General features: G+C 41.0%; 1 protein-coding gene across 2 annotated transcripts in view; it reads right to left on the minus strand.

The window, feature by feature from the left end:
• The window catches only part of Snd1 (staphylococcal nuclease and tudor domain containing 1), a 462,156-nt gene that overhangs the window by 377,714 nt on the left and 60,422 nt on the right, over window positions 1–24,020 (minus strand). Inside the window, exon 10 of one of the 2 annotated variants that reach the window (XM_008846394.3) lies at window positions 15,340–15,453. The exons of the other annotated variant lie outside the window; for it this stretch is intronic. Within the exon in view, the coding sequence (XP_008844616.1) occupies window positions 15,340–15,453 (114 nt within the window). The remainder of the gene's footprint in view (window positions 1–15,339; window positions 15,454–24,020) is intronic. 2 annotated transcript variants of the gene reach the window in all.

A 24,020-nucleotide genomic window follows, 5' to 3' on the forward strand; every position in this document is an offset into this window, starting at 1 on the left:
TATGGTACATCTATATTATTAAAAACTATATAATCATTAAAAATTCTGTTTTAGAAAATTATTTAAAGGCCAGGGGAAATGATCTGTTACAAAACATGAGCAGAGACGTCAGTGAAAGGCCATGAGATATTAACAATGTTTCCTCTGGGGTGCAGAACTTAAGTAATTTATATTTTCTTCTTTAAATTTTTCCAAAATTTATAAAATGAATACTTCACATTTATAACCAGGGACAAATTTCTAAAGTAGAGAATGGGGTAAAGATGAAAGTAGATGTGTAAGCTTCCTATCTAAATGAGGTTAAATAATGTAAAAATAATGAATGAAAATCATTAAATTGATAATGAACTGTCTAAAACAGGTACTCCCAGACCTCAGAGACATCTATAAAAATGATTAAGACTAAGACAATTAAAAGGGAAAATCCAGTCGGGCGTGGTGGCGCAAACCTTTAATCCCAACACTTGGGAGGCAGAGGCAGGTGGATCTTTGTGAGTTCGAGGCCAGCCTGGTCTACATAGTTCCAGGATAGCTGGGGCTACAAGGAGACCCTGTCTCAAAAAAAAACAAAAAAAAAGGGGGGGGGGTTTGGAATCCAATCTCTTCTTAACATTAGTCCGGCTAGTCTAAACAATGAGACTACTTCCAGGCAAACTTCATACAGGAGACAAGATTATTAAAAGATACACTGGGCTGGGGCTCAGTGTTAGAGCACTTGCATAGCATACTCAATCCCCAGTGCCACAAATAAAGAAGAAAGGAAGAAAAGGAGAGAGGAAGGGGATAGAGGGATGGAGGTACAAAGGGGTTACCCTTGTCTCTGGAGTTACAGACACTTATTAGAAATACATATTGTTTCTCTTGCTATAAATTATAGTACCCTCAAAACATGGTTGTGGGAAATATCCTAATTTTGTAAAAATATTTTTATATAAATATCTTTATTGGTTTCTTTTTCTAATTTTATGAGTCTATTGCCTGCATGTATGCAAGTGCACACAAGTCATGCAAAGTCCACAGAAGTCAGAATTGGGTGTTGGATCCCCTGGAACTGGAGTTACAGATGGTTGTTAGCCACCTGGGAATCAAGCCCAGGTCCTCTGCAAGAACAGTCAGTGCTCTTAACCACTGAGCCATCTTTCCAGCCACAAAATTAAATTTTTAAAAATTTTACATGTATGTATGTATTGCCTGCATGTATGTAAGTGCACCCACGTCATGTAATGCCCAAAGAAGTCAGAAGGCGTTGGGTTCCCTGAAACTGGAGTTATAGAGGGTTGTTGGGTGCCATATGGGTGCTGGGAATTGAACCCAGGTCCTCTGTAAGAACAGCCAGTGCTCTTAACCACTGAGCCATCTCTCTAGTCCCGTAAAAATCTTTTGAAAGAAGAAAGTATGTATTGTAAAAGCAAAGACAACCAGTTTTCAATTTTAGAAAACTGAAAACAGGACTGTGTAAAGATCTATTCAACACTAAAGGAGAGGGCTATCAACCCACCAAATCCATACCCAAATTCACAAGGCATATCAGAAGACAAATAAAATCTTGGCTCACTCACCAAACAAGAAACCTTAAGCAAATTACAGAATTGTCCCAACCTTATTCCCTCATCTGTCTAACCAGGTAAGTACTGATTCAACAAGAAGTCCAGTGCCTCAATCCCAGTGGGGCATCCAAGTACTCACAGCCTACCCCAGGTTTCCTCAGTATCCAGTGACACTCTTTCTTCAAATTCTTTATGTAAAAACTAACTTCTTCCATAAGAAAGAGAATGCCCTTGGCCCATTAAAATAATCCAATCTTTTTGACAGTTGGAATTCACATCAGAAATAAACCCACAGAAGACTGTGAAATCACATCTTTGAGTGTTTATTTCACATAAATCAGAAAATGATTCCAAAAGCATTCCTCAACCCCGAGAGCTCAGAGCTGAGCCCTGGACAGAGCTGAGCAGACAACCTCCTATAAGCCCTAACAAAGGACAAGGTTTCCTCCTCCTCAGCCTTAATAAAGGCCACCCCAGAACACTAAGCCCTCACCACACACTTCTGTGTATCAGTTAGGATTCAGAAGGTACTTGAGGGTTTGCTGGGCTGTGTCCTGAACACAATGTGCCATGAAACACTCATATTCCCTTCCAACTATGTGAGGGTTGCTTGCACATGCTGGAGACAAGCACATTCTTTAACCTGTTCCCTCTTCTCTGCTTTATCAGGTTCAGCTGACAGAATCACACATGAAATGTGAATTCAGATCAGTAAGACAGCACTTCATAGACCTTTCCTCTTGTTACCTTGAAGTGAAATTGACCCTGTAAGGGCGGGCGGGTTTCAGGGAGCACCAGCTGCTGGGCGTGGCGCCGGTCTCCCACAGGTCGCTGGAGTGCGGTGGGTCCCACGGGCCACATCTGCTGTTCGGGTCCCTGGCTCTCCGCCGCTGGGGTGCGCAGGTTTCGCGCACCACGTTACTGAGGGTCTCTGCTACCAGGGCTGGCGGCTCTAGGACTGCTGTCAGCTGCCCGGTTGGGTTCCGTTTCAATTTCCACCATGCACTCCCTCTAAGTTCGAGACCCGTTGGCCACCAGGTAACGAGGGGAGGTGCGAGAAACGGCTAAAGCAGGGTCTCCGTGAGTCGTGGTTTACAAAGAGATAGCCCTCTCTGGGAAGACTGGATTGTAGGCAGTAAGACACAGAACTCAGCTCAGTCAGATTCAGTGGTACCGCTCCTTTATTCAGTGACTTAGCTCGGCTCCAGGTCTTAGTGATTCAGCTCTGATTAATTAGGGGAAACCAGGATATTTATACTGTGGGGGCAGTGGCAAGAGCCTTAGTTGGTAGGTGCCTTTAGGATGCCTCATTTACATGTGGTGGTGGGCTCCTGCCAGGCTGCCAGACATTGTCTGATTATCACACAGGAAAACCTGGCAGTTCCTATGCCAGAGGCCATGTTTTTGGTAGGGTATCTGTGGCGGCCACTTCAAAAGGTGAGTCAGGAAGAGAGGTAGGAGGCCCCCTGCTGAAAAGAGGAGTCTTTCCATCAGGCGCCGAGCTCCTTAGAGCTATCTGGACATGGAAGACTGCGACCCTCACAGCAGGATTCCCCAACAACCCTGAAACCAAATACAAGCCCCCACCAAACCATCAGCTCCAACAGCATGTTAAATCCTAAAAAGACTCTACTCTTCCCTAGAAGACCTTGTTCCCTGAAGCAGAATATTCCTGTCTCCTTTCCGTGGTACCTCACGGCACTAAGAGCACTGTTTCTAGTTAGCAGGTAGCTCTGTAACCTTTGGGATATGGTGGCGCTCATACAGGAAAGCTACATCTAAATCTGGCTCAAAAAAAGAAAAATGACATTGTCAAAGGCCAAAATCCTAGAGCAACAGCTGTGGTAAGCTCCCACTCTTCAACTACTAAGAGTAACAATCTAGAACAGTGATTCACAAGCTGAAGTGTTCAGCAGTTCTGAAAAATGAGCATTTTCCACCCCAATCACAGAGATTTTAACACAAGTAGCTCAGTACAGCCACCTTAAGAAAAACTGATCCGGCCTCGGTTCTATGGGAAAAGCTAGCTGCAGGTCACTGTGAGAGCCAACAGGGCACACAGCTGTTGCAGGAAGACAAGGGCAGTGGCAGGCATTGGTGAGCAGTGGCAGACCCTGAATACACAACGCAGCTCTGCTGTTCAATCAAAATATATGGCACCAGCAGAGATCTACTTAATCTTTGTCCTCAGAGCAGTCCTGGGTAAACCCAGAAGTCTTGGAGCTCATTTGCAGCAAATGAGAAGCAATAATGTTGGGTAGCCATATTTGCAGTGAATCTAACAGTTAACAATCAAAGGATTTTCCCTTGTAGAACTCTGCATCAGGGGATACCTTAGAAGCATACATGAGCATCATTTTCCCACCAGGAAAGGGGATGGAGGTAAAAGAGACATACCAAGGTCAAATAGCAGTAAGAAATAGCTACAAGGTCCTTTTCCCCAACTTCAGAACACGAAGTCAGTTCAGGACCACCAAGATGCTGAAAGATCCCTCAGTATCCATAGACTTGGCTCCAGAACAGACACACCAGCACAGGCACAGAGATAGGCATGGGCACAGGCACAGAGACAGAGACTGGGCACAAGATCTTCAGATGTTCAAGTCTCATGTAAGATGGAAGACTATCTGCAGTCTCATTTGTGGAGTACTTGCTTAGTATGTGTGAGGTCCTGAATTTGATTCTCAGTACAAGAAAGAAAAGATCAGTACAAGTTGAATACAAATGGAATTTTTTTTCCCAAGAACTTTTTCAATGCACAGTTGTTTGAATGCACAGATGAAGAGCCCTCAGATACAGAAAGCTGACTGTCTACATACATATGGACAGACGAGACAACACTGTGTCTTCAGATTCTGTGCCCCCCATGTTTCCATGTAACATCAGGTATCTCTACCACAAGAGACTTTATATCCCTCAATGGGCCAGGCCATCACAGTACAATTAAGTATAAAAGGCACAACATGGTAACTTCAGGAAAGGGAAGAAAAGGAGAAAAAGAAGCATGATAAGGATCATGCAGTAGGAAAAAAAGAGGGGAAAGTAAGATGGTAATCAAAGAAGGAAGAAGAGGCCAGGCCTAGTGATGCATACTATAATCCCAGCGTTTGAGAGGCCCAGGCATAAAAATAAGTAGTTCAAGAACAGGCTGGGCTACACAGCAAGACCTTGTCCCAAAAAGCCAAAATGAATAAATTAGAGGCTGGCCCCATCTACAGGAACCAGGAAGATAAATCTCAAAACCTATTAAGGACCAGAGTTTTGAAACCTCCCATCATTAGTGACAAAAGCCAACTTTGAAGCCTGACATTAAAACAGTTAAAATGAGAGCCACACTGCCTCATTACAAGTATGCCACACCCTCTCTCACTTACTTAAATGTAAGACACCCACATAGATGAGTGAGGTGCCTCAAATTCCTATCTAGAAATATAGTCATATTTTACCAATAAAAACATCAACTGATTTTAATTACAGAAGCAGGATACTAGTCTTGCTTAAATTACACAAGCATAGTTTTCTAAAACTAAGATTGCATTAAATAAGCAGCTTAAATATTGTTGCTCAAAAAAAACTAGAGAGCAATTTTGTTGTGGCCCACCCATGTCTGAAGCAGCAAATTCACATTCAAGAAGCTACTCTCTCTGGATGAACCCCAGAAAAACAGCTAAACGACATGAGGCAACTTCAACACGACGAATTTACAAGTTCATGCTGCAGCCGAACCAGCACAAAGGATTTAAGAGCAACACAAGATAAGGGGAAAGTAGGACAGCAACATGCTTCTTTGCAAGGCCTACTCTATAGGTACAAGTAACAGACTGACCAAACTGTGTTTGCTAGGAATGACTTCCTCATTCAAATCTAGGTGTTTTATTCATTTCTTATTTCTTAAAAGTAAGTTTTCCCAGGAGGGAGAGCAGCAAATGGAGATGGACCAGGGCTGGGATGAGGATAGTAATCTGAATAAAATCCAAATGAAACTGAAAGTAGCAGGAGCATAGGCCCACACTCACTTGCACGAACATCTGCAAAGCAAAATGCAAAGCAAACTTTGAGAGACAGAGGTAGAAAAGGGGGGAACATACAGAATTAGGACACAGCCTCCAAGTATATCAGCTCTAGGGTTGGGACAAGGTACTAAAGAGCATGGTCTCACCTGAGCATATTCCTAGACATAGAGGGGAAAGATACTAAACAGTACAGTTCCAGCCCTAAGGATGCATTTCTTGCTGGGTAATGTGGGTGAGAGATGAAATCCAGCAGGATTTTATTATGCTGTTTTCCATTTGTCAGATTCTTTCAACAGTATCCTGAAACTAATTTCTATCTAGTCTCAAGACAACTCTTTTCCAACAGGGCCCAGTGACTGTCCTCTACATGCTCTACTTTACGGTATCTAAGCATAAACAATGGTCCCAAATGCTGCCACAAACAGAAGCTGCTTAATGACTTCTCAACTGAGAAGCAGACATCTTCCAGAGCTCTGCTATTACTGGATTCAGGTACCTGACTAACTATAACTTGGTCTGCAAATAGGAATGCCTTGACTAAAGGAATCAGTCACTCTTCTGAGAGCGCTAGAGGGGTGAAGGAAGAACGAGACCATAAGCTTTCAGAGTGAGGAGGAAGTAACCAGAACCATCAGCCAGACAAGCCAGCCTGGCTCCAACAGCCCGGCTCCCACGTGGCTCAAGCAGCAGGGAGAGACTCGGACATTTTCCTGAAGAAAATGCTGAGCTGGTGACTTAATACATACTGAAAAGAATAGCAAAGTCTTGGGAAATTTCTTTTCTCTTTAGACAAAATAAGAAATGAAGAAAATAAGCTGCTTTGAATGATGCCAAGTCTTCCTCTTCTTAAAGTACAAACTGGCCTAATAATTCTGGATGTCCCAATGGACAAACCAGCAAATGACATTGTCTGCCAATCTGCCATGCAGAACACAGTGGCTCCCTCCCAGCAGCTGCAGCAAACGGTAGAGAGGAAAGAGGGTCCAATAATAGAGCGTGCAGTATAGCCTATACCCCAATCCATAAGGCATGGGCCTCAAGCCAGAGCCCAAGGGAGCAGGAGGCTGGAAAAGAGTCCTGGGCAGCCCACACATCAGCAGCTCCTCCCAAAGTTCCACCTATAGCTCCTGCACACAAGCCATTCTAAAACAAGCCCCTCCAGCTAGAAAAGCAGATGCTAAAGGCATTTCTTTATGAATAAGAACCTGGCTTTCTCCTAATTGCAGCCCAGCCTACAAAAGGCAGCCATACATGGAAAGAGACCAGCCTTCTGGTCATTAGGAAAACATCCTGTTGGTGGCTGAGTGGAAGAATCACAGATAAGGGTCAGTGAATTCTGCCAATCTGCAGCCCCAAATTATAAACAAGGAGTCCGATGGCCAGTGAGAATGCAAGCAGACATTATGTAACAGACCACGTGCGTACCAACTATATGCTAGGTAATTGGCTGGCAACAGACTTGAAGAAATGAGAAATTTACTTGACCCAGAAAATCAAACTGCACAGAGACAGAGGAAAAAGACAGAAGACCAAGAGGTGGAGGGTAGGGCAGAAAGTAGTAAGTTTAGGCATCTAATATGTAGATCATTCAGAATCGGTATGACAGAAGAAGCAACAAATTCTGAGGACCAGTGTCTGCCAGAAAGATGCCGTAGATGCCCTACATCAAATGGTTGTTTAAGTTTAGCCTCACCAAGTGCCCATATAATAGAGCATCAAATGACTTTAAGCAGAGAAATGAAAAAGTAAGGAACACAAAGTTTCCAGAATGTCTTCACAGCTAAATGGAATAGAGATCCTACTGTGGAGCAGCCCTCCACCAAGGTGGCAACCAAGAAGACACTGAACTGAGCGAAGACATTTGCAGCCCAAACCAGACAGACGTCATAGCAGAGGGTAAGATTAGGGACTATAAAATGTGAACACCCTATAAATTGACCATAGATTTTTTTTCAAAGGAAGACTAAAATGAAAAGTGACATCAAAAATATGCCTAACCAACAGGCCTGTCACTGGCTAGGAAAAAAACAAGTATCTGTGTCCTTCAGCTTCCCCTTCTAGGCTCAGCATTGAAAAGCCTTTGCTGGTTCATCCATAATCCATCATTCCACCTAAGGTCCACCTGCTGATCAAAACACACATACACACACACACACACACACACACACACACACACACACACAGCTTACACTCACGTGTACTGAAATGTTTGGTTTCTGAACTGAACAAAGTTTTCCCAGCCCAAAGCTAATTAGCCCACAAAGGAATGAAGCCTACAGCTCTGGCCTACAAAAATGCAAAGCACTGGATGGATGCACTAAACTTGTCTTAAATATAAATGCTATTTTTTTGCAAAAAAGGTAATTTATCTAAACACAGTGTAGGTAGTTCTGCAATCAGTATCTCATAAATAAAGAGAGAAAGATAAAGGTAAAGCCCCCTAATTGATTTTAAAATTAGTTCTAGCAAAGAAATAATCCAACAAGGTCAACAACAGGGAAGAAAATACTTGTCTCAGTGAAAAGTACATCTAAAGACTTCAATGAATCAACACACCTGAACTACTCTGAAAGGAAGGTATCTGGTGTTAAAAGAAAGTCAACTGGGGACAAATCTTCAAAAGCACTTAAAATCCTGAAATTAACCCCTTGGGTGGATTGAACTCAAGCCACACTGTGCTAATGGAACACACATTATGAGGAGACCAGCACAGAGGGGCAGGCACAACTGGTCAATGTAATGGCAGCAGTTAGACTGAGAATGGGAAAGAGAAGTAGCTACAGAAAACTAAGCCATGTGTGACCCACTCAGCAAACAAGCAATGCAATTAGGAAGGGGGGGGGGGGGCTCAGGAATGCAGACTTCCTTCTGAGATTTAAGGCACCAGTACAAGTGCTCCAGCTGGAACACCATCAGAGGCAGTTCACGGATTAGGAGAGAATTTAAAGGTGGACAAAATGAATACCCACACAAAAGCAATACATGGAATTAAGTCTTGTACCTCAGCAGATATTATCATTTAAATATTTGATAACTGTGTACTATGCAAGATTCTGAAAGAGGAGATAAAGATGAGAAATGCCATTCCTGGCTTCAGTGGCATTCAGACTTCACAACAGAAAGTAGGCAAGCACATAAATAAATGCTATGGGATATAAGGAGAAGAAAAAGGCTATGTATGCATATCGAAGACTCTGACCTAAAACGGGGTCCTCAGGAATCAGAGCAAGAAGGACGGCTAGCTCAGCTCAAAGGGCACAGACTTACAGGTCTCTTCTTTAGAGAAGAGTAAATATGACTATGCCACCAACTCCAGAAATAGCAGAGAATTACTGCAGCTCAGTGGGACTGAGAATCGGGAAGGAAGAACACATAGCATGGAAAAAGATTTAGCTAAGTTGAAAATACAGAACTGTGAAACAGTGATTAAAGGAACAGAGAAGAAAGAAAGATGGCCTGAAAGGCAAAAGCACAAAGTTCTGAGAATTGGCCACCAAGACCCACTAGATTGTTAAAATCCCATAAAAATAATCTAAAAGAAAGAAGCAAGAGGATATATATCTCAAGGAAATGAAAGAAAATATAATTTGCAAAAGGGAAAAGAAAGCGAATGAAAAGGCAAGAAAGCGAATGAAAAGGCAACAAGGCAGGCACATGCTGTCTTTTCCAGTTTAAACTGTACTTAGAAAGATCAATGAAATGTATATTTTAGGAAACTGCTATCTACCCAGATACCCAATGTCTTGACCTCATCACAAGGAGCCAGGTTTGCCCACTGGTGACCAATCCAGCTGAGGAGGACATCACAGAAATGTTTTAAGTAATGAAACCTAGAAATAATCTTAGAAAACAGGACATACACATTCTGGAATCTTAAATAGGTGAGCTAAGACCCACCTATAGTGTCCTAATAGTAATTTTTTTTCAGCCTTCAACAAAGGTTTCAAGTGTTCTTCTCAAAAATGAAAAGATCAAACAATCTGGAAACTGGTACAGAATGCCTCTGTCAGTGTTCTGACATATTCTATGTCTTTTGATCACATTGCTACAGACCCCAAATCTCTCCACTGGAAACCAATGAAATGCTCTATCCATTTCAAAGAGTGGCTGCTTTTCTCCAAAGTCCTTAATGCTGAACTGGAGTCCCTCTCTAATTTGCTATTTGTCTTATGCTCCTAGTCACAAGTGTGAGACCACCATCAGTAGGCTTACTGACTTGCCCCTACTTCACTTGGGGACTCAACCCCACGGCTTTCTCTTGGTATATGTCTCAGTAGCCACATCATCTGCCTAAGGGTCCAGAGGAACAGTCATCTTGCTTTCAGAAAACGAAACTAGAGGTAATAGACTAAGAACTGCTTTTAATCATGTCTAAATGGCAAAGCACCCTGGAGCCCTGAACAATGAAGGAGTTATCAGAACCTGAACCAGCCCTGCCTGACAAAAAGCCCTCAAGAATCCCAGGGCATCCTTGATAATATACCTACCTTCTGCTCCTCTCTACCAACTGCCTGTCCAGGAGTCCTGGGTGGATCAGACCTGGGGGATGCTCCCAATGTAAAGGCAGCAAGGATACAGGGAGATTAGGCAGAGTTTTTCATGTCCAAGTCTAAATTTTTAAAGGTCCTGGTGTGAAACAACCTTTACATGGTGAGTTCACAGGGAAGAGGTTGAAAGACTGGGTAGAAATAGAGATGCTGATAGCAGGCTACAGCTGGGAAAGCTCCCCCCTTGGGTTTCCACACCTAACAGGGTACCAAGTTTGGAGACAGGGATAGACGCAGAGGGAGAAGAGACAGCCAGATATGTTTGCACACAGAAATCTGAGAAAAAGGCTCTGCAACCTGATATACTAAACACTTGGGGTTTAGGTAAACGATGTATCTGTTTCTTGAGGTAAATTTCTGCTCTGTCTCTCTGTGCCAGCTACAATAGCACTGCAAGAGCAAACTTCATGGGGAATAAGTCAGCCCCTTCACTGGATGCCTGGGGGCAGTTTCCTTTGTCATTAACACTCCAAGTGTAACACAAAGTCCGTGGCAGCCCTGGGCAATAGAGCACTAGGCTTTCCAGTTCCAGATCAAAGCCTAGAGCTCCCTAGGAAGCCCTGAGATTGCACAGTGTACTATCTCCTTCAAGGCAGCAGCTCAGAAAACCCAGAGCCTTTCTCCAAGACTTAGGACTTATTTCTTTATGGCAAACAACTGGATAAAACAAGCTCTACCTTTAAAGAAATCCTGATGTCTATTCAGGTCACAAGGGTACAACATAGGAGTTCTAAAGTGGCTTTCAGCCTGAAGGAGTGAACATCCCAAGAGCTGACACTAGATTCACCCTGAACATTAGATTCACCCTGAATAACCAATCCAGAAGCACAATCAACACCACCAGGCTCACCTAACTAGAATTCTGAGGAAATATATTTCCCTGCATTTAACCCTCCCATCACACTGTTCATCAACAAATGCTCCACTCAAGACCAAGGATCTTCCTGGGCAATAAAGAAAAGCAGGTATCTTGGGTGAAAGCAGTTGCTCTGATCACACTGTTTTCTTTAAGTGCTTCCTCTGGCTCCAATTAGAAAATGAACATAAAAGGGGAGGGAAAGTATACAGTTATCCTCAGGCAAAACTTTGTCTTCCTGTAAAATTTAAGAGAAATGAACTTGTCTCTATGTACAAAAACAGAAAAATCCAATTTGCCCTATTATCCCTCAAATTTATAGATGTCTCAGAAGATCTATTTTAGCTGATGACAGGCTACTAAAATTTCTAAGGTGGTGGGAAGAGAAACAGTAAAAGAATCTCCTCCACACTTTCTTGAAGGGCAACCCCAATGGGTCCTCATCTGGAGCTCAGAAGGATGCCAAGCCATGATGGGAATTGCTGCAGGCCATCTGCCTGTCCTTCACAAGGCTCACACCTAAGATTTCGTTCTTGTCTTCCTCCAGAGCCTGCATCTACAGGCTCTCACATATGGCTCCTTAGCTTAGAACAGGCTGATACTATAAACTGTCAGGTCCCTTTTTTTTTTTTTCATTTCAAAGCCACTGACCCCCAAGAAAGTACCCAGCAATTAGAAGGTAATCTCCCAAGTATATGCTTCAATCATCCACCATCAGCCATTCTGTGTTTCTACAACCACAAAGCCACTTCCCAACTCCCAAAATATACAACCTTTTCCTTGGAGATTCTAACAGCCCTTGTTCTAACTAGGGCAGGAACATATTCTTGTGCATGCTGGATTTTACACAAGGGCATCTGGCCAAAGGGACAAAGAGAGAATAGGTGCTGGAATCAAGGCTCCATTCTGTTCGTCAGCATGTGGGCATCCTTTTCTAATTTGTAGGAAGGTGCCACATGGGCTAACATGGGTACTAGCCCCCAATATCTCTGCCTTAAATGCTTGACTGGGCTTCTCTCATAGCTATAACAACAGCTGGAAAGTAGTAAAGGAAACTGGAAACCCAAGAATCTGAAGAGATGTGTACTGCCTAGGCTTCATATGCATATTAATTCTAGCACCACTGGAAACTGGAGACAAGTATTCTTCCTATACCCATATTGTAAATCTTTGTTAACTTTAGAATAAGTGTAGAACAGAATCCCACACTCCTAAAAGTTCAGGGGAATTGTTTAAGCTGAAAGGCAAATACTTCTAATTCTCTGGACCATGAGCGACTGCCCGTGTAACAGCTAACACTTCACATTTGTCAGATCACCCTCTCCCAGGTACCTGGTCAACTAAAGCCTATCAAAACAAAACTAGAACTATTCCTTAAAGATCAACTTTGTGAAAATGTAAATTATCTTCATAGCTTGTAAACCAAATCCTGACATAAACATGTCTTTCCTCAGCTTAAAATTCTCTAAGACATCAAAGTTCTTGACACATGGCCCCTGCTTAATGACCAAGGCCATTTCTTTCCATAGCCTAGCATTTAGCTATCCTCTGTGCTATTCATGATCAAACAAAGTTACCTGCAGTTCATCATAAGGCTCGCATTGTATATCCTGACATGGTCATAGGACATAGCTATAATTTTTTATCAAATGCAGGTGGCATGCCACTCATGCACCATCCTCAGTGGCTATCCATTTTTTGTTCCCCCAAACTCATCCAATTCTTAGTGTTGCTTTCCAGGTCAGAAACTGCCACCTCCCATTTTTCAGCTGGCTACTCCTAATTACTCTTCAAACTTTAATACCATTACCTGAGATATACTTTCCCAGATTATGCACTCCCTAAACCTTAAGCTTTTTCCACAGCACTTAATATCAATAGGGTGATTTGTGTACTTCTACAAAACTTCAAAGTTCATGAGGGGAGAGAGAGAACATTTTCTGTTGCATCCTACGCCAGTACCTGACAGCCAGTAAACACTGATGATGACTAGCCCATTCATCTCAGCTTCTTTAGCTGTACAGTCGATAAAAGTAGACACTAGCCTCATGTAGCTATTGAATCCCTGAAAGATACTAGAAAGAACTGAGATGAGGTATAATTGTAAAAAATACACCAAATTCAAAATACCTGGTTTAAAAAAGAAATTAACTCATTATGTTTTAAAAGTCATTAAATGTTGATACAATAATTTAGATATGATAAGCCAAATATACATGAAAGCTAATATATTTTAGTATTAAAATGCAGCTACCTAAAATTTAAAACAACTAATAATTGGCCTGTGTGGCTTGCATGACAGGCCTACTACACTGAGCTGGCCAGAAGACAGCCCTTCCTGTCATTGCTAATTTGTCATCCTTGAATATCAAGTATGCTACAGTTGCTCAGCGAAGCTTTCCCAGAACACCTACCACCACTGGGTTCTCCAGGGTATCCTCCACTATCATGTTCAAGGTGTGGTGTTACTTATCTCTGATGGAATCCCTTATAACATTCTTCCAAAGGAATTTAATGAACAAACAATGAAAAGCAGTCCTCATTTCCCTCAAAAGCCGTATGTTGTAGATTATTATAGCTAAACCTGACTTAGAACTTTCTTAAAATGGAGTAAGACCTCGGGAATGAATTGGGGGGGGGGGCAGAAGAAAAAAGAGATAACTCACTTTGGTAGAGGAAAAGATATGGTATAATCAGGATCCTGTCTGAACTAGAAAATATATTCCAACAATGTCCCATCAGCCACTAAGCTAAGGGAAATGTATCCTTCATCAACTAAGGAGTCCCAAAGGAACCTGGAAAAACTTAAGTTCTCAGTAGGTTTGTTATTTCTTCAGAAAACCTATTATTCTACCTAAGCTAGAACACTCCCATCCCCTAAAAACTGCTTAAAATTCAGCCACATACTCTACATTAACACAATGCTTTGGCTGATGATGCAGACATAAAAATTAACATTCAAGAATTTCAAAGCTGTGGTTGCTGTGGGAACCTTAATTCCAACTGTAAGGCACAGATGCAGAATCGTGGACTACTCCCAATACTGATAAAATTGAAGATGTATATTTACTCTGTGCAATGAGGCACGGCTAGAGTTACTGAGACAACCTCATTTTGGCATTTCTACGGCTTTCATGCATTTAAATTCTCAACCTCACCAAAATACTGTTTGCTGCATTAAATTGCCTCCTCTGTGGAAAAAAAAAAGAGAATGAACTGATTGGACAGTCAAATCATCCATCCTTGTATGTGTTTTTTATGCACAATCTGATTCAAAAGACAATCATGATATTTTTATTTTACTCTTATGGGCTGTCATTATAAACTCCAGCACAAATGGAAACAGGATATGAATCTAACTTGTGAATGCACTATAACGTGTATGTGTAAAACACTGGAAAAGCTAATTTCACATCTTGAGAACTACAAAGAGGGTAAATTTAAAAAGTAGATAATCCGGGACCGGGTGTGGTGGCATACGCCTTTAATGCCAGTACTTGGGAGGCAAAGGCAGACGGATCTCCGTTAAGTTCAAGGCCACCTGGTCTACATAGTGAATTCCAGGACAGCTGGGGCCACAAGGAGACCCTGTCTCAAAAAGACCAAAAAAAGTAGATAATCAACAGCACTAACTTCGCCCATGATGTTTAATCTCTGAAAACTGCCCTCCAGTGCTAGCTCTCGCAAAGGGCCTAGCTAGTTCTGTAACTAGTCAACACAAACACATAAGTTATCAGAGGGAAGCAACAGGAATGGAAATGATAGCCTTATAAACAAGACTTAACCAAAACTAAGAGAATGTTCCACTTCAATCCCTATTCCACCATCTCAAAGCAGAAAATGATGGAAAGAAAAGAACCACAAAATCCAATCATGATCTGCCTACCTGCATGCATGTTGAATACCAACTCTGACTAGACTTTTCACGCAAATTTCTCAAAGCTGACATACATTCCCAGGCACATGTGCTTTGGCCAGGCAAGTACTTATTCAGCGAAAAGACTCAACAAATAGCACAAAACAGTATACTAATATAGTCAACACTTGTAAAAGATGAGCAGGAGACTCCAGAGAGTATGCACAGACTCATTTTCCCCCTTTCCTTATTCTCAGAAACTTCAGATCTTGTTAATATCAAATTCACTCGCCATCTCACTTATCCCAATCCTAAGTACTCAAGCTCCCTAGGGAGGGGTGCCAACACTAACAATGGAGCAGAGCAGTGTCTATAGTTCAAGCTGCAAATACTAAGGAATAATACTTGTAGAATGTAGAAGACTTATCCTTTCATATTTTTTGCAAACAGGTACCATATTTCATTTTCTGATTCCTTCTCTTTGGTTTTTGCAGAAGCTCAGGTGCTTCCCTATTCTCACCTGTGTGCTATCCCCCTCCAACCTTGGTGGACGGATGCTAGACAGATGGATGGTCTTGTAGTCTCCAGAGTTCAGCTTCACAACAATAGCATCAGCATTCAGAACCTGCATCACCTGTAAGCAAGAAGGAAACAGTGCTTAAAGTGGCCTCAAGAATCCTCATCACACAGCAAGGAACCAGGTCCACCACAGTCCAAGGTAGAAAGTGAGATCAACAGCCATTTGGGGGGAGTCAAGCATCATCTTCATAAAGCAACAATGTCAGAAAAAAATATATAGTAATGATCAGTTCCCAGAGACCTTATATCCTTATAATCATTTCTCAAAGACACAAATTCTCTGTCATTCATAGAATAATCAATCATTATATTTTGCCATGGCTAAGACATGTGGTTAACTATAAGGCTTAAGGCCTGGAAATTTAAGCCAAGTAGCTTACTGGTAGCTCACACCTGTAATCTAAGCCCTCAGGAGGCAAAGGCAAGAGGATCATTTTGAGTTTGAGGCCAGTGTGGGTTACATTGTGACAAGGCAACCAGGTCTACATAGTAAAATTCTATCTTTAAAAACAAAAAACAAACAACAGAAAATAGTAACCAAATCCAGTCAGTATTGACGATCTTCCTTGAAACAAGTTCTAAACTAACATCAAAATTCCAATTTGATATCAATCTAGGGTTAGACTAGAAAAAGGTACCAGTACCAGATGAGAAAGAACCAAACAGAATGCCCCAAGAGACCAGAAAAAAAAAAAACAAAGGCAAGTGAAGGACAAAAAGAAGTGTCACCTCAGCACAGGAAAGGAGGTGCTTGGCTGTTAAATTAATAAAATTCTACCTCAGCTACTCTGTATGCCATCTTTTTAGAATGCTACTATGGACATGTCAGGTTTTAGAAACCAAGTATCATTAGCACTGTACCCTACTCTCAGCTGAAAATGATTAACTTCTGGTCTGGGATACAAGGATGTCTATTTGAAGGGCAAAAGCACAAATATTCCTCTCTGACGGTTAGAACATTCCACCAGTATGTACAGAATGAAATTCCCTTCACACTGGGGCAGTGCCACATCACGGCTATAACCAGAACCTGTAATATAGCCAGCAGTCTACAATTCACCCAATTATATTCAGACCCTGTTGTTTCAAGGCTATTTGGGATTTTTTTTCTTTTTTCTTTTCTTTTTTATTTTTGGTGAGCAACACAAGGTAGCTGCTGACTACAAAATACTGTTGCCATCCACTCCACCTGTAAAATGAAAATCAAAACTCTTCTACGCTTCAATCAGGCCCCATCAGGAACCAACAGGTGCCTGAACTGTAGAGTCAGCTGCCATACAGGGAGGGAAGACAAAAAGCAGCTAGACTCTCCATTGCCATGACAAATGTCACACTGGTAAGAATCGTAAAGGAGGCCTACTTCCTGAAAGGCCTAAGATTTTCTGGCACAGAATACACTCATTTATTTGCAGTCTCATTCAAAAACAACTACTGTCTACCTCTACAAATAACAAGATTACCACATACCAAAAAGAATAAAGAATGCTCTATGGAACAACATGAAGAAAGGGCAAAAAGCAAAAAAAAATAGAAATTATACATGATAGGCAATGGCAGTAGCTAAGTGTCCAAGGAAGGTTGGCTACAGCTGGCAGATGGAAACATGTTCCTGGGTTTGACCACTGTGAGTGATGGAAGCAATGTTTACAAAAAGGCCAGTGATCAAAAGGATAATGGAGAATCTAAAGAAGACTAAGTTTGCAAAGAATGGAATTGTTATTTTTCTACTATATATAAGATTAATCTACAACTCTGAACGCAGCACAGTCCCAAATGACCATAACCACTTTGTTATGGCCTCATGAGAGATCTGAGAATCGAGAGAGATAATAATCCCTAAAACCAAAGAGCCAGAACCAAAAATGTACCTGTCCAGAAAAACAGGAAGACCAAAGGTAATAAAAAAAAAAAATAACAGTCAAGGCTGGTTATCAGGACTGAGGGGTAGCAAAGAGCACAGGACCCTCCAAATCAAAGTCTCTTACATCAATTACAAAGACATGCTCATAAGTCTAGAATTTAGAAACTTCCTAGAAGATGTTAACTAAAAATATAATTTGTTACAGGAAGAAATAAAGAGTACGTCTTAGGGCTGTTATCATTTAGCTATATTGTCGAGAAAAATTCTCACAGTAATAGAATGCATTTGCAAAGAAAGATACTAACAGTGAATAACAGAACAAAATAGAAGAGCTCCAGTGAACAATGTCTCTGTCCTTCAAAATCTCTCATTTCTGTGAAAACAAAGTAGGAGATAGAACATTTGAGAGGTGAGGTTCCATAATGTATGCTATTCTAACTTCAAACCAAAAAGAAAAAAAATTCCTCTAAGCCATACCAAGCAAAATAGCTAGGATATCAATATACTTCTGGCTTCAAGAGGATACCCCAAGGAAAATAAGGTAATCTTCCATCATCTCAATTGCACACTTCTCACAAAATTTCCAAAATCTCACTACTGGACACCTACACTTCCTCTCAAACTCAAATTAATTTTATTAAATTATCAATTGCCAAAAACAGGGAATTTCCCTATATCAAGACATGAAAAATGGCTCAATATTCCCTGCTTCTTAGTCAGGATGAGAAAGGAATGACACCAGGGAAAAGTATCTCAGTGTCATACTCCTCCCCTCCAACCCCGGATTCTAGAATGCGAAGATCTAAGCTTACCTGATGATAAGGTTGGTATGTGTCACCCCTTATAACGTGTTAACAGCAGCAGCAAATGGATTCCCGAAGCTTCAGTTTTAGGCCATAGCAGCAGCATGCTCTCTACTCTGTATCTCCCTGATTAGAAACGTCCTCTTCAGGAGCTGCATGCACATGCTGATGCTGCCAAAGATGCAAAGTTTAACTTTCTGGAGGAGTGAGTGAGTGAGTGAGAGAATGAGTGTGTGTGTGAGTGTGTGTGTGTGTGTGTGTGTGCGTGTAAGTGGAGTTTATAGTTTTCTATTCCCCTGTGAACTATGCCATTACTGTCCAGAGAACAAGCAGCTCCTGAACAGAGACATGGAAGAAGCAATAAAATATTGCATATAGTCACGCACTGTGCAATAAGTAAAATGTAGAGTGGATTACCATCCAAAGCCTGCTCATCAGCAAAGTTACAGACCACATTTGAAAAGCAATATTTCTTAGGAAGCTTTTCATCAGAGTAACTGAAATATGCTCCCGCTGCTCACTTTCTCTATCAGCTACAGATTCCTAACCAAGCCATCCTCGTGCACCAAGAGATCACTCACAGCTCAGGCACAAAAAGCTATGAGAAACAAGTCACCATCTGGAATCAAGATACGTGCACTACATCCAATTCCTTCCCCATCACGTGATGTCCAACTATAAAGGGAAAAATGGTTTCATGGTGGTAAGGTATAGATTAAGGGCTATCACAAGTCAGGAGAAACAGAGTTGTATCAGGCAAAGAACACATCTATCCCTTCCTCTGGCCCCTACCACACTGTCACAGTTCACTCACAGTGCACAACGGGTGGTCAGGAGCCACAGGTATTTGGTTACTTAGAACCTTGCAGCAAGCATCAGATGACAAAGAGCCTTACAACAGGCTCTTGAGCTACACAGACCCTCCCAATAGCTCCCCAGACACATCCACCAATAGCTCTACTTCTACTATCCATCTCAGTACCAAAAAGAAGCAAAAGGATCATCAGCCCAACCAGGGCTTCTACAGACTCCAGAGAGCACCCTTTGATGAGGCCACTTAGAAATGACACATATATGCCCTGCCTTTCCACCTCACTGACATCATGACATCTAGCTGTTTGTCCTGCTCCCTAAAGTTATATACTATGTCTATTTTCTCCAGTCCCTCAGAAAAGTACAGATATAATCCCTGCCCTTAAAAAAATTAATAATCACAACAGTATCATTTTACAAGCAAATGAAGCAATCAGAGCAAATATTAACATAAATATTTAAAAGGAAATCATGAATTAAGCAAAATTTCTATGGGGAAGATTCTATAAAAATACCTGACCACTCCTCAAAATAGTCTAAGAAGAGTCTGGAATACTGTACTCAAGAAGACCCTAAGGAGGTAAAATGGGTACATTTAATGTTATTGGACAATAAAAGGTCATTTAAAGAAAACTTGAGGAAATCTAAATAAAGGACTTTAATATCAACCTATCAATATTGGTACATAAATTATAACAAGTGTACTACACTCATGTCAAATACCAGAGGACATTAGAGTGGCAATGAACAAGTAATGTAGAGACTCTTTGTACTATCTGCTCTAAAACCATCCTAAAATTTTCCCCTAAAGTCAGCTAAGTAGTTCCTTGAATCTCTTCTAATTCAAGTCAGCCACATGGTCACTAACAACCGTCAGTAACTCCAGTTCCAGGGGATCCGATGCCCTTTCTGACCTCTGCAGGCACTGCACTTTTACACATGTGGGCAATACACTCATACACATAAAATAAAAATAATAAAATAATTTTTTTAGTCTGCAAACCAAGCTGCCAATGTTCTAGTCAGACTATCTCTACAACTTCCTTTTCATCACATAGCCCTCCCTGTGATAAAGGTCAAGAGTTGGGCAAGTTCATTTTTTGTTTTGGGCTCTCTCCATATTAGTACATGAGAATATATTGGACCATTTAGATAATGCCTTGCTGAAAATACTATCAGAAAGTCACTTCAATTCTATTCTATTGCTAATCACATAACTAGCGATTAGGCAAGAAAAACAGATAAAACGCATATAAGTTGGAAAGAAAGAAATAGAAGTACACTGTTCCCACAAGATACATATAAAGAAAACTCCAATGATTCTCCAAATACTATTAAAACCAACAAATGAGTTAACAAAGTAGTGGAATACAAAATCAGCTGCATTTCTATACACTAATAATAATATCTAAATTCCGTTACCAATAGCATCAGAAAGAACAAAATTAGTAGGAATTTTAAAAGGAAGTGAAAAGCTTATACAATTAAAACTATAAAATATTGTTGAGGAAGATGGAGAGATGGCTCCATGGGTGAAGTACTATCTGTGCAAGCATGAGGACCTGAGTTCGTACATACCCCCAAGACCCACATAAAAAGCTGGGCAATGAATGCATGTCCAGAATCCCAGCACTGGGAGGAAGAGGAGAGAGGATCCCAGGGGCTTGCTGGACAGTCATTCTAGCTAATGGGTGAGCTCTACAAGCACACAGATGGGCACACATACAGAAAAAAAAATTGCTGAAAGAAATTAAAGGGGCGGGAGAGATAGATGATGGCTCAGTGGCTAAGAGCACTAAGCAGTTATTGCAGAAGACCCAGGTTTGAATCCCAGCACCCACATGGTGGCTAACAACCGCCTGTAACTCCAGTTCCAGGGGATCCAATGCTCTCTTCTATTCCCTGTGGGCATTGCATGACACAAGTGCTCTTACATACATGCAGGCATAACACTCATATATATAAAATAATAAATAAAAATTTTTAAAAAAGAAATTAAAGGCAAAACAAATACATGAAAACACATCCCATCTACAGATTAAAAGACAATATTGCCAATATGTCAATACAATAGCAATTTGTAGATTTAATGAAATCAAACAAAATCCCAAAGATTTTTCTTTTTTAATATAGAATGTTCCATGTACTGGCATGTAAATCCTTATATAGATGCCATGTGTGGTAGTTAGGGTTAATTGTCAACTTGATAAAATCTAGAATCACCTGGGAGATGGGGATTTGTGGAGGCCTATGAGGGATTTTCTTAATTAGGTTAATTAAGGTAAAAAGCTCCATCCTGAATGTGGGTGGCACCATTTGCTAGGCTGTACCACAGAAAGAATGCAAAGAACCTGAGCATTAGCATGCTACCTTCTTCTGACAAAGGATGTTAAGAACAGTTCACTCAGGTTCCTGACACAAGGACAGCAATGCCTACAGATGCAGCAGCACGGACAGGGAAGCCAAGCCATGTGCTCAGGGGACCATATGGCCACAAACTGCACAGATCAGCTAATACGCCACAGGGAAGGCAGGCGGGGAACTGGCAGGCCACGACAGGCACAAAAGTCTCAAGCAGGCTCAGTTAATTGCTATGAAGGTAACATGCCTCTCCTAACTTGGAGAGACAAGGAGAGCCCTCACTTGCATTTCTTTCCTTGAGGAATAAAACTACTTGAGCAACTGATGGAAACCAGTCTTTTCAACAGGCCACATGTATCAAGAAAATACTTAGATACTTAGATACTTAGATATCAGGGTGAGTCTCTTGCCAATCACTCATTTACAGCTTTGCATAGGTTCCAGAAATCAACTATCAGACCTAGAAGCATCAAGTTGAAGAAGTCAGAGGTTACCCTTTGCAAGGATTTCAGGTTAATTTAGCTGTGTCCAGCACAATTAGCTCCTGAAAAAAAAAACAAAGTAACTGCTAAATGGAAAATCCCTTTTTGCTAAGGCCTCACAGATGCAGACTTGATCAACAAGGCCTGTAGGACTGTAGACTGAGCGTGTGAAGGTCACAGGCACATGAAGACTTTTCTTAGGCTTCCTTGAAAATTTACTGGACATTGACACACCTTTGTGTATCTGTGTCTGTGTGTATGTCGAGTGTCTGGGGGCAGGGGATAATTAAGGATTCAATCCAGGGCCTCACACATGCTAAGTAAGCACTCTACCATTGAGCAGTCCGTTATTTACAAACATCTTAAACAATCAAAAATAACTACAGAACTACAGCTGGGTTACGGTTTATGAAAATTAGTACAGATAATTGCTTCCTTTTTAATTCAATGTAGATATCCAGTGTTTAGGAGATGCTGACAAAACTAGGGCCATCCAGTTGAATTCATAGGGCCTGTGTGGCCTGCAAAGCTTAATGTATCTAGTGTATGCTCCATTCAGAAAAAGTTGGGCAATCCCTGATCAATAAAATATTCAAAAATAAACATACTTAGATTGGTTAGTATTTCTGAAGAGCTAGTTAGCAAATACTCTCCAAATCATTTCTAGGGCAATAACTACCATTTACATGGACATTCACACCCTTTCTAAATACTGGAAAAATTACCAACCTATATGAATATCGACCTACTGGAGACTGGCTAAATAAATTATGGTGTAGCTTCACAATGGAATATTTAGGTACCAATTAAGGAAGTTGGTCCAAACATTTATTTTGGTTCCCTCTCTAAGAAACTCTAGATAAAAATTAAGATCTACTTAGCCTACCTATTTGCATAAGCCTAAGAGCATAAAGATGATCAGAGAGAGGAATGCTGCCACGAGTTCCCCAAGGCTGGTAGGCAAATGGATGAGTAACTGAGTCAACAGGCTCACAAAAGTGGAATCCAGTGACAGGAGAAAACTGAATAGCCAATCCAGATATACTGCAGAGCCCTGACACCCCTATTCCAGCTTGCCAGAAAAACTCAGAAACTGAAAAGTCAGGCACCTTAAATGAGAACAAAAAGGGGCCAAACACTTGGCTTCAAATCTCTGAAAACAGCTGCTAGATTACAAGATGTATACCCTAAACCACACATAGGTGCAATGCTTCTAACTTCTTAAATGAGAGACACTATCAGACCAAGGAAAACCAAGACCAAGCACTATCAAACACCCAAGGAAAGCCTCTACTATGTAAAATAAGATGCCAAAAATTTCAAAACAGTTGAAAGAATTCTTCAGAGGTTTCAAAAAAGATGTGAAATAAGTTTTAGATGTTTGATTTTTATTAGCAATAGTAAAAGAGATGCAGTCAAAGAACAAATAAAATTCATAGAAATTAGAGTACAGTATCCAAATGAAATAGTCAGTAGAAAGGCTGAAGGATAAACAGGAAGACACCTTAAAAGGGGGAGGGGAGGGAGGTTCTGCATGCCTGTAATCCATCACTTTGGAGGTTGAGGCTGGAGGTCAAGGCAAGCCCAGGCTATACAATACAACCTCTGCTTCAAAAACAACAATAAAACAAATATTTGAAAAACAATGTGACAGAACAGGGAAATATTAGAACAATACCTCTTCAAAGTGAACGCTCAAATAAGTAAGAGGAACTCTAGGAAAAGAAAGAACAAAGGAAACAGATGAAAGCCAACAAAAGTTAAAAATACAAAGGTCTAAACACTGAGGTATGTTGCATCATTATACGTCAGAATACTAGGATCAAAGAGTTTTGTAATTCTTTCTAGAAAGAAAAAGAAAAGTCATACATGAAAAATCAGAATGGTTTCAGACCACTAGAAAGAAAAGAAAAATAAAAGTAACGAACCACAGCAAAACTCTGGAAGCAAATGAAAATGGCACAGTGCAGCAAGGCTTTAACAATTCTCGGAGAAAGACTACTCAACATACCCAGCTAGATTATCAACCAAGTGTAAGTGACAATAAGGATGAATGGACTCAGAATACATACCTCAAGTAGGCTACTGCCATGAAATTACAGAGAAACGGTGTGCCACGAAAATGAAGATACAAATAATCAAGAAAAGACCAGTGGATCCAGCAAGCATAGTTCTGAGAAAGGGAGTAAAAAAACATGATAATGGGAAAGAAATTAGGGGTAAAAGCTCTGTAATAAGAGAAATAGAGAGGATTTAGTCCAGATTGGTGCTGTTCACAGGCTCCAAGAAACTATTACTAAAG

This window comes from Nannospalax galili, unplaced genomic scaffold (genome assembly GCF_000622305.1).
Source record: "Nannospalax galili isolate Female #2095 unplaced genomic scaffold, S.galili_v1.0 scaffold660, whole genome shotgun sequence".
In the NCBI taxonomy this organism is placed as follows: Eukaryota; Metazoa; Chordata; class Mammalia; order Rodentia; family Spalacidae; genus Nannospalax; species Nannospalax galili.